Source organism: Chelon labrosus, assembly GCF_963514085.1.
Source record: "Chelon labrosus genome assembly, chromosome: 17".
Taxonomy (NCBI): Eukaryota; Metazoa; Chordata; class Actinopteri; order Mugiliformes; family Mugilidae; genus Chelon; species Chelon labrosus.
This window is the reverse complement of record NC_140350.1, coordinates 19,031,545-19,042,633: the sequence shown is the minus strand read 5'-3', so window position 1 is coordinate 19,042,633 and position 11,089 is coordinate 19,031,545. Positions and strand designations below refer to the sequence as shown.

Genomic DNA, 11,089 nt, shown 5'->3' with positions numbered 1-11,089 from the left:
AAAATACGATCATTTATTCACCCATATAAATTTGGTGTTATTTGGAGTCGTTCGGAAGATATTTAGATCCACCTATATATCCGTACAGTGAAAGTGACTGGGGCACCAGAACGCAGCCTCTAAATAACGTATTATCTGCAGTGAAACTTGTTAATTTCACCAATATATCAATATTATATAAAGATAACAGGTAACTCTGGACTCAACGGGGAATACCACTAGCATATCACCAATATTTTGTGATGCTAGGGTCCATTGAGTCCAGAGTCCTCTGTTATCTATTCGCGAACGTGCAGCGGTTTGTTGTTCTTTAGCCAGCTGTTCCTCTCTCTATCTGCCTCCACATCCTCCATTCCTCCTCATCCATATACTCTGGCTCAAAACGGTAAGGACGTCCATCATAAACAAAGTCGTCGTCCACAACCTCAGAATCGGAAAAATATTCAGCCATGTTGCAAAAAACTAGCAGTAGCAAATTACAGGTAAACAAGAGATGACATCATCCAGGTCAGAGATTAGTAGGTCAATCTACAGACCCCGGATGATGATAACAGTTAACTCTGGTCTCAACAGGGAATAGCACTAGCATATCGTAACAAAATATTGGTGAAATGAACAAGTTTCGCGGCAGATAATGCGTTATTTAGAGGCTGTGTTTCGGTGCCCCATTCACTCCCACTATATCGATATACGCGGATCTAAATATCTGACAAACAACTCCAAATAACACCAAAGTAGTTCCCCTTTAAGTGCTCTGAAAGGGGCACACAACTAAAATGCATTATTATTATTATTTTTTGCCACTCTCAATGCTTGATGCTCTGTCTGTGTCTGTTTCCAACGCACCAAAAGCTAAAACGAGACAAGACAGTCAAATTCTCATTTATTATTATGGCATATTGTACGTAATCCTAGATACGGGAGGGTGTGGTGAATCTCAAGAGTCAAAAAGGATAAAAACTAAAACGGGGATTAGGGCTTTCTCCATATATGCCCCCTTTCACTTGACGGTCAGAAATTGTGAAATCCTCATGTTTCAATGTCAAAATACCCCTTTTGTACATAAAATATGATATATCATTGTGTTTGTCCAATAATTAAAAAAGCACAGCCATATTTGGAGTTAATTGCTAAAGCATGCCGAGTTGTAGCTGAAGCAGAAGGGAAGGTCATTGAAAAACGTGTGATTGTAAGCGGAAGGGAATTATACACATCTTTCAGGTCACATGGTTTCAAAGTTGTGGCTGTCTGCCCACAGAAATGGTGGATTTTTCATGAATGAGTTTCAAAAGATGGCTCATCATTGTGTTTGTCCGTTGACACAACAGTAATGGGAAGAAGTATTTGCGGCTACAGGTCGGTGCAGAAGAAGACGGGAGTGACATTGCAGGTATTTGCCCGCATTGATTGTGTGAGAACAAAAGAAAGATATCAAGATAAAAAGGTGACGCTATTGTGAATGGTAAGCGTGGCTTAAAAATCCTTCTGTTTTCATGGTTTCAAAGCCAGAAATCGAGGATTCCTCAAGTATCAGTGTCAACATGTAATTTTCTTACATTAAACACACATTGCCTGGCCAAAAAAAAAAGTCGCCACCAAACAAAATCTTTGATCACGGCACGTGGCATTGCTGTGGCATTGTTTCGATCAGCTTTTGCAATGTCATAAGATTTATTTCCATCCAGTGTTGAATTCATTTTTCACCAAGATCTTGTATTGATGATGGGAGAGTCAGACCATTGAGCAAAGCCTTCTCTAGCACATCCCAAAGATTCTCAATGGGGTTAAGGTCTGGACTCTGTGGTGGCCAATCCAGCTACTCATTGCATCAGTTGGGGTTAAATAACTTGTTGCCAGCTGAAACATAATCGCTCATGCAGTAATTATCCAATAGGAGGTTCCTACCTATTTGCTTAGTTAAATCCGGGTGGCGACTATTTCTTTTGGCCAGGCAGTGCAGCTTATCACTGCGTTTGTCCATTAAAGAAAACTTAAAACAAGAGGATTAATTGTCCTCAGCCGTGCCAACAAGCAGTGATGAACAATAGTGACTGGAGCTGGTTGCTAAATGTTAAGTTGCAGCTGAAGCACATCCTATTTAATGTATTTTGTCACAGTGACGGTGAGAAGACAAAAGAAACCCCTTCAGAAATATTTAAAAGACTCATTAAAGCAGCGATACTAAGATAAAAAAAAAGATTGCAGATCTTTCTGGTTAAATGGTTTCTACTGCAAGAAAAAAATAAATAAATCCCTCTGTCTCCGGTTTCCTTATCTATCTGCATATTTAAAGATGTTTTATGGCACTACTGATAAAACACTCAATGAAAAGCACTTTGACCCAGTGACCGTTCCACAGGAAGGGCTCCATATTTCACTGCTCTCCTTTTAATCATTTACCACGTATTAAAATTAGAGCACCAACCCAGAGAGCTAACGTAATGCCTTTTAATGCGCCAAGTCAAACGAAGCAGGTTTACACAGTGGAATTTAATCTAAACTAACACACCGATACGGTTTATTTGTTTTTCCATTTAAACGCTGGACACGTATTTATGGGTTAATACAAATCAGAATCACGCATGAAGTCTGTTTTATATTACAGGTAGAGGTTACAGAGCACAAGCAACAAATTATTAGCTGCCGAATGGGGCAAAGGTGACAGGCTCGGAACACATGTTGAAAGTGGGGAGATAAAAACAGGCGCAGGGATGACAGAGGTCGAAGTTTTTGATTGCCCCCGTCCAAATCCCAGGGCATTATTCTGCTAATTTAAACTGGTTGTTTTACTTTAATTCTGTCATAAAACAATACACACTCATACAAATCTGCATCATAAACAACCCGACCAAGCAAAAAGATAGTATATGCCACAAAAAAAAGTGAGATTAGAGCATGACATGGGAGCAGATTAAAATAATTTAGTTCCACAGTGGCACTCACAAAGGTCAAAATAGCATTTTTATGCTCAGATATTTGGATTATTAATGAATCTGATCATTATAGTCTCCCTTTGTCTGTTAGATGTCAAAATACAGCTAAAGTCCTTTTCATTTTTTGCATTAATAATAATAATAATAATAATAATAATAAAAACGTATCAGAGCAAGAAAGAAAGTGGGTTAAACTAAAAAAAAAATATGAAAACTTGCTTGTGTATGATTTCTGATGATGAGAAATAACAGGAGGAGTCTGGGGAACAACGCAGGTGATCTGAAACGTTGCATCACATCAGCTCTTCTCCATCCTCCATCCTGCTTATGCGAGATTGTTTCATTTAAATAACAGCCTGATGTTACCCTAAGGGGAAATCAGTTCAGCACTTCAAAGACTGGGGCATTAATCTAAATATGTGTCACAGAGCTTTTTCACTTCTGCACAGCATTCATCTCACAACCCCTCAACATCAAATGTGGGAACCATTTGTACTAAACTATGCAACTGCACATGTTTGTATGAGGCATTAGGCTACCTATTATGTTTAGGGGATATCTCAGACAATGTTACTTAGACTTTATTCAAATTAGGCTCATGAAATGAATGCACTCCAGCTTTGTGGTTAGTCTTTATAAGTGGGACAATGTTAATCGGCTGTTCAATCTCAGGCAAAACCCGTGTGATCTTGATAAACTTTCACATGACGGTGTGTTGTGTTACTGTGATGCAGCAGCTCTCATAAACAAACAGTTCTTTGACTGGTCTGATGGGGGAGCTAAACTCTGACTGTGTTTTGTAAAATGCTGCCCCAAGCAGGCCTGTTTGGGTGAAACCTGAGCAGACGTTGCAGCGTGGGTGTGTATGGGTGTGGGTGTGCAGGTGTGGGTGTGTGTGTGTGTGTGTGCACCCCGAGGGCTGAAGTCTTTCATGAAAAGTCACCCTGCTTACTCATATCTATTAAAATCAAGCATGTGGTTGAGCTTGCTGTTACATAACTGAAGCACTCTTAGTTGAGCCCTCTCATCAGCCCTCTCTTACCAAATACTTCATCTTCTCAGTTGCCATGTATCATCCAAGTGACAGGTTAAAATGTCAAAGAATTAAAATGTAAACTATGAGGGGGAGCTATGCGGGACTGCTCCCACGCAGACGTGGAAGGCGAGTTACGAGTGCCGGGCTTCCACAGCTAAGATGCAACACAGCTGTGTCATAATTCAAGAAAAACTCGCACCGGACAGAAGTGTTTTCCCTCAAAATCACGGTCTGCGCTCTTCCGCCAGCGTCAGGCCGAGGCGCAACCGCATGGCTAACTAATGAGAGCTTTGACTTTATCCAGTGTCAGTGAGCTGTCAAAGCAGATGGTCCAAGGGGGGGGATTGGATGCTCAAGCAGCTTGTCTCATGCCAAAGCCTCAAATTACTGTTTTATCCTTGCAGGTGGCCTGAATAATCAGCCACACTATCAGCGCAAGCACATAAATGCAATAAAAGGCAGAGAAATTCGTCATCGTGATTGTAAAAAACACATTAGATGCAGATTCCGGAGAGGGCAATGAACCCTAGTGGTATCACTTGAAAGTCGCTGGTGTTGGACTGATGTATTTTAGGATTAGTCAGTGCAACGTAAAGGTTTAGATTGAAAAAATAGTGTCGTGCTGCATTGTGAGGTATTGTTTTAACAGATTTAAGGGTTTTAAAATGAGAATGCTTCGTGAATATGTGGCCAACGACCTGTAACAAAGCGGTTTCATCGTACTCGACAGCCTCAGCTTGCTGCACGAAGAAACAGGTGCCACTTACAGCCATCCACAAATGATCCTTTTTGCACGTATCCATATTTAATGCAAAGGCTGCACGGATGAATACACCAGATGCACTCACATGCACACAATACAATATTTTCTCTGTGTCTTCTTATTCTACTTTTGCTGTCTCACATCGAGATTAAAAAAAGAAGAAGTTTTATCTCATCTTAAAACGTGGTTTGTATTGGATGTTTAAAATATTTAAGTCGAAGTATTCTCTTGAATGGCTTTGATGTACTTTCTTTCAATGAAATCGTACGTCTTGCCTCAGCTACTGTGAGTGAATTCCTATAATTCGCACATTTCCCTGCAAGCTGCAGAGCTGAATGGCGGCTTTAAGCATTCAATCACAAAAGAAAAAAGAAAAAAGAAGCATTATATAAGTGGGAAAATCGGGATGATTTCCCCCTACGAATCCATGTTTACTGGGAAATCCCACACGCTGACAACCTGCCGGTGAAAACTCCGTAGGAAAACTCCCTGCCATTCCCTGCCAGAAGGGGCGCGCACCCGTCTCATGTCACAAACGCTGCCGCAATCGAGAGCGCGCGCACACGTGGGAAGCCCCTGGATGGACACAGCCGGCCCGGGTGATGCGACAACGCTGGTGTGGGGTTTCCCAAACTCCCCATGTGTGCACTCGAATAGACCAAACGTGACCTCTATTATTTTATACCAAAACGCAGCGAGAGCTTGAAAACTGAGATTCAGCATGTGCGATTGAATGTTTACACCTCCACTGTGTCGCTTAAATGTCATTTGCGGGGTTGTGCGCGCGTTGCTTTAGTTTTTTTTTGCGTTTGTTGTTGCCACAGATGCGAAGGACAGTGCACCAAACGCTCTGCAGCATGTTTTGTTGAGCGCATCAACCGGCCACTTCCCGTTTATTTTCACCGCCGCTTCTTCTCCCACCGTCACCGTCGCTGCCTTCGCTGCTGCGCCGGCCCACATTCATGCAGCGAGGAAGCCAGTGACAACAGTGCCCCCAGCGGCGGATAAAAATTACTACATCATTTCTTGTAAATGCCCGACTTCTCAGGACGACTGCTGTTTATACTAAAGGGCTGGTCCCATGCACATGTTTGTCATGCCGGGCTGCGGGGTGAACTTTGGCAAGCTGGGGATGGATACGCGCGCGCGCACCCGATTGTGATTGTGTGTGCGCTCCCTTCAAATAATAATGATTGTTAAATGCATATTTTAATAAACAAAAACTTTGCACAGTCTCCAAATAGGGGGGTGTTATTTGATCGTCAGTGTTAATATGATTAAGATTATTGCACTTAATTATGCACTTATGTGTAAGATGACATATAAAAATAAAACACGCAATGGTTCCGATTCTGCTTTATTCAAAAGCCTAAATCGCACCGTGAGACGTTGCCTGCAAATATATAAACTTTTGCAGAAAGCAGGTCAACTGCAACGCGTGCATTGTGTATGTGGATGCGCACGGGGTCAGGTCACCGCCGAGTGTAATGGTGTCGTCTACGTGCGGCGCGCACAGTGATCAAACCTGTGTTGTTATTAACTTCCTTCTTGCTCTCATCAGCGTGATTTCTCGGAAACCAGTCGACTGCCTCAGCGCGGCTGCAGCAACGGCGCATGCGCAGTGCTGCAAAAAGTGACTTAATTTAATTGGGCTTGTATGTTTGTTTTTTTGTTTGAGCGATGCAAATATGCAACTATGAACATATAATGATCCCTGATATGATGGCATTTTCGTTGAAAGATGTTTATTTTATGAGTAAAGTATCAACACGTAGTCATTACCTGCAATCAATCGCACTTTCTCTATTCAACATTAATCTAAAAAACAAAACAACAACAACAAAAAAACACCACATTAATTAACTTATTAAGGTTAAATACTCTAATGCTGCCATCAATTTGGTGAATAATTAAACTGCTTCTCGTTGAAACTCTCAATTGTCATTGGACAAGAGTGTTGCCATCTTTGGTGTGTTGACACTTTTTACAGTGTGCGTGCCCAGCCGGGGGAAAACCCACTTTGCTGTATAAAAGCAGGAGACTGGAGACAGTACCCACTTCAGTTGAAGACAGAATCTCTAGTGGATAACTAAAAGACCAGGAGAAGCTTCTCTGGAACACGTTCCGACCACTCGGACTATCTTACAAATTTTCCTATTCTTCTCAAAGATCAAGGAAGGACTGTAAGTGACTTAATATTAATTTATCACTTCTACTAAAAGCATTTAAGGGATGTTTTCTCGCATGCATTTTCTCACGTTTATATCGCATTACGCTGGTCTACTGTACTAACTACTGTAAGTCTTTAATAAACGCACACAGCGTTTGCAGCCACATGGATAAAAAAACACTTAATGTTGATTTGTTTTAAACTTGATTCATTTTGTGTAATTCTTCCTAACCTTGCGTGGAGCCGGGCTCTTGTCCAATGACAAGAAAGAAAGAAAAAAAATCAATAACGGAAGAAAATACTTTTTTTGGAGCATCGGGTGCATGCAGCAGTGGCAGTAGGACAGGCGTGCAGTTCTCTCCGCGCGCACAGGGGATCTTTTGGCGCAATAGATAGCTTTTCAAAAAAAAGGTTTTTGAAAACGTTGGGCTACCAAATGAGAACAAATGCACTTGAAAACTTTTTTTTTTTTGTAGTACTGGTAAAAATAAATAAAAAATCCTCATACAATAGAAGGCTTTTAATGTGTAACCTTCATAAACTCCTACGCGTAATCGTCCCCGCCCCCCCGAGCTAGACCCACATGCCCTGCTCATGAACTCAACTTAACTTCCCCCGCTGCCAGGAGGATGCAGTAAATCTAATACTTAGCCGCGGCAGATGTGGGATGTTCAGTTACTCTTACTACTAGCTCTGTCTGAATTCCTCTTTTATCTAAACAGTCCTCCTTTGCTGCATATTTTAGGCGAACATGCCCGTTTCAAGGATGAGAATGAGGCCGTGGCTGGAGAAGATGATCGACTCCAAGTCCATCGAGGGGTTGAACTGGGTGGACAAGGTGAGAAAGCCTTTTTTTTTTTTTTTTCCTGTTTCCCACTTGCAAAACAATGAATAGTTTCATATAAATGGGATTTAATCCAAATATGCAGTCAGGAACAGACGTTTTGTAAACATGTCTGTTGTAGGATCTGTCTTCTACACATCGGAGAACTCATCTTCGTAAAGATGCATGCGTCTTTTTTTTTAGATGTGTAGTTGGCAACTATAGCTACACAATGTTCGCATGCAGCTCGTTTGAAGTACAAGTTGCGATGGGTTGTAGTGTTGTGCAGAAAAAAACCAAAAAAAAAAACAAGCCTTAGCAGGCGGTTACATTTTACGCAAAACTTTTTGCAGCTTAAACCAAACAGCTTTTTGAACTTCAAACTTGTGATCTGCAAGAGGGACATCTGTGGGGCATGTTGAGCAGAAGTTAATAATCTTTTTCTAACTCTTAAAAGTTAAAAAAAAAAAAAATAAATAAAAAGTGTTTGGCATGTGTGATTTCTTTCTTCTGTAGCTAGAGTCTGTGCCATGCAAATAATATTTTTATACAATTTAAGGTCATGCAACAGGAAACTGTTAACAGTAGCCCATTAGCTGAATGTCAAACTGCTCTCACGTTTGATTTTATTTTGTGATAAATGTGAAGCCAACCTAACTCCAACTCAATATTTCTTTATTTATTTTTTTTTACGACAGAACAAGACCATGTTCTCAATCCCCTGGAAGCACGCAGCTCGTCACGGCTGGGAGCTGGACAAGGACGCAAGTCTGTTCAAGGAGTGGGCCATCCACACAGGTGAGCTAACATGCACAACAGCAAATATAAAAAAACCAACAACAAAAAAGTATTTTTAAGAAAAAAAAACAAAAACTAATAAATTTGCAAATGCATTCTGCAGGGAAATACTGTGAAGGCCAGACACCTTGTGACCCCAAGACATGGAAAGCCAACTTCCGCTGCGCAATGAACTCGTTGCCGGATATCGAGGAGGTAAAAGACAAGAGCGTCAACAAGGGCCACCAAGCCATGCGTGTCTTCAGGATGCTGCCTGCCACCTCTAAATCAAGAGGTGAGAACTGACAGGAAGCGAGCATTTGCTGGCTGCTCTCATGAAGTCTGATTGTTTCAGAGTCACACTGTCTAGATCTCAAGTGATCAAAGTGTTTTTCTTTTCTCCCCGCAGACAAACGAAGCAAAGCCAGGGAGGCAAAGACGAGTAAGAAGGTAAATACTGGATATTTGGTTCTGCAGTTGTAGTGACACTTGTTTTACATAGTCAGGGACCTATTCAAATGATGATCTAGAATACGCAAAAGTGTCTTAAAAATAGTGCTATTGGAATAGTATTTGTGCAGGACGAAGACATGCAACTGCACATTTTCCAGTTTTTATCTCCTAAATCTCACCAAATTTGGTATTTTTGTCTGCAGAGCACAACTGTGAAGATGGAGGAAGACTCTGACTACAGTGACACTCGGTCTCCCTTGGATCGGTCAACACGGGAGGAGTCCATGTCCACTCAGGAAAGCACAGTCGACAGCACCGTGCATTCAGATCAGCAAGGTGAGCATAGCTCCGTCCTTACAACAAGTTCTTAATGTTACATAATGTTATGTTGCAAGATACATGAAGGCTGAATACTCCCCTTAAAGCTGGAGTACTGAGGGTACTTAATGCTATTTTTTTGCCATTGTTGCAGATTTCTCATTCATGCCAGAGTGCGAGGTCCCTGACTGGTCTTTGTCAGTCGAGGTTGGCCCTGAGCTGTTCTACAACCACAAATTTGAAGTTTCGCCCGAACACATGTCCGGTAAGAAAGCAACACATATCCAATACTTGCTCCTAAATAGTTCTGGGTTAGCCAACGTTGGGTAAATTGACAACTCGGCACCATATTCATTTCTGCCTTTTCTCTCCGTCTCCCCTCTATGCGATCCTCCAGAGTACGACGATCCCGAGGACATTATCGAGGTAAGCATGGACTTCAGGTCTAACTCTTACTTGCATGCAATTTTCATTGACAGGAATACCCATGTTTGTCTTAATCTGCCCATTCTGGCATGTGCACCAATACCCAAAAGACTGTTTGATTTGGACAAACAAAATACTTAGTCCACTGTTGCTCTTTCAGATATGCAAGCAACTGGAGAAAGAGACAAGCTGGATGTCAAGCAGTTTAGATGACAAGGGGTTCCTGTGCAATGAAGCATGCACAAGTCCAGGAAGCCAGTGGAGTGATTCTTCCTCAGGTAAATGTCGCTAGTTAATGTTTCAGATAGATGAGTAAATCCCTCTGCAAAAAAAAAAAAAAAAAAAAAAAATGTTGCCTTAAGATAGTGGCATCTGAATGATCCAGCTATTTCTCGTTTACACATACTGACTGTATGGCCTAATAATGTGTCACTGACTTTGGCTTTTTCGGTTTGTCTTGCAGTCGAAGAACTAGAAGAAGTGCCACATTACACAACTCTGAACTCAGACTACAGAACACCCACAGACGAGTTGTGGAACAACTTTTGTGCACAGATCCCTCCCATGTTCTGAGGACTCCTGAGACAGGACTGTGCTTTGACACTTTGGACTTTATAAAGAGCTCTCCCTAACCCGACCGCAATCAATTTAAAAACACCCACCATTCCGCCCGACCCGCCCGACCGACCCGCCCCGCCCCTGTGGTTAATAAGCTGTCCTCATCTCTACCATCCTTTGTGTGAAGTTGTGAAGAAAATTTATTATGACGTGCGCTGCCATGTCAAAGGAGTTTTGCATGCTGTTTTGATGTTTTTGGCTGGTTCAAAGCATTGTGGTGCTCAGGTTCTTTTAATGTGAGGCAGTAGCACAGAAGTCAGTTTAGCTCGTGCATTTGCGTACACGTCTATAGCAATTATGAGGTGGTATGTAAATAACTGGAGATGTGAACGGAGTAGTGTACTAAGCATTTGAGGGTTAATGTACAGTGTCAAATAGTTATCACTTTTTCCTTCTGTCCGTTATGCATAAGTGACATTTAATTAAACTGAAATCCTAACTCTGGATTATACTTCTGGTGAAAGCTCTTTCAAAATCTTTGCTGCCCAGTGAAAGATTTATTGTATATAGTTGTTTGTCTTTGTGTATTTTTATAAAATAAAGAAATTTGTTCAAGAAAAAAAATGAATGAACGTGGGGTTTATTATTAACACAAAGAGATGTTTGCCAACTTTTAAAGTCTCCTTGAGCGGAGCGCCAAACTTGAATTAGTAAAATGATCTTGACCCAAAACATCAAGATGTACAGCAAGTTGTTATTTTCAGTCGTCACATGGGCACAAATTCCCCCCCAAAAAGTTTCTGACTGAAATGTAGAGAAGTGCTGTTGACTG

The 11,089-nt window shown here is 41.4% G+C and overlaps 1 protein-coding gene across 1 annotated transcript; it reads left to right on the top strand.

The window, feature by feature from the left end:
- The first annotated feature begins 6,775 nt into the window (after positions 1–6,775).
- irf1b (interferon regulatory factor 1b) lies at positions 6,776–10,872 on the top strand. The gene is made up of 10 exons (XM_084564557.1): positions 6,776–6,915; positions 7,648–7,740; positions 8,424–8,523; positions 8,627–8,797; positions 8,912–8,952; positions 9,159–9,291; positions 9,428–9,538; positions 9,671–9,699; positions 9,860–9,977; positions 10,163–10,872. Exons 2-10 carry the CDS (start codon positions 7,654–7,656, stop codon positions 10,270–10,272), a joined length of 900 nt encoding a protein of 299 aa, XP_084420683.1. The 5' UTR covers positions 6,776–6,915; positions 7,648–7,653; the 3' UTR covers positions 10,273–10,872.
- Positions 10,873–11,089: the final 217 nt, after the last annotated feature.

What these genes read in the sequence shown, in the direction of transcription:
- irf1b (XM_084564557.1), top strand. Translation starts at nt 7,654, where the DNA reads ATGCCCGTTTCAAGGATGAGAATGAGGCCGTGGCTGGAGAAGATGATC. An exon ending in TTCGCCCGAACACATGTCCG is followed by an intron (nt 9,539 to 9,670) that starts GTAAGAAAGCAA and finishes GCGATCCTCCAG; the next exon opens with AGTACGACGATCCCGAGGAC. An exon ending in ATCCCGAGGACATTATCGAG is followed by an intron (nt 9,700 to 9,859) that starts GTAAGCATGGAC and finishes TTGCTCTTTCAG; the next exon opens with ATATGCAAGCAACTGGAGAA.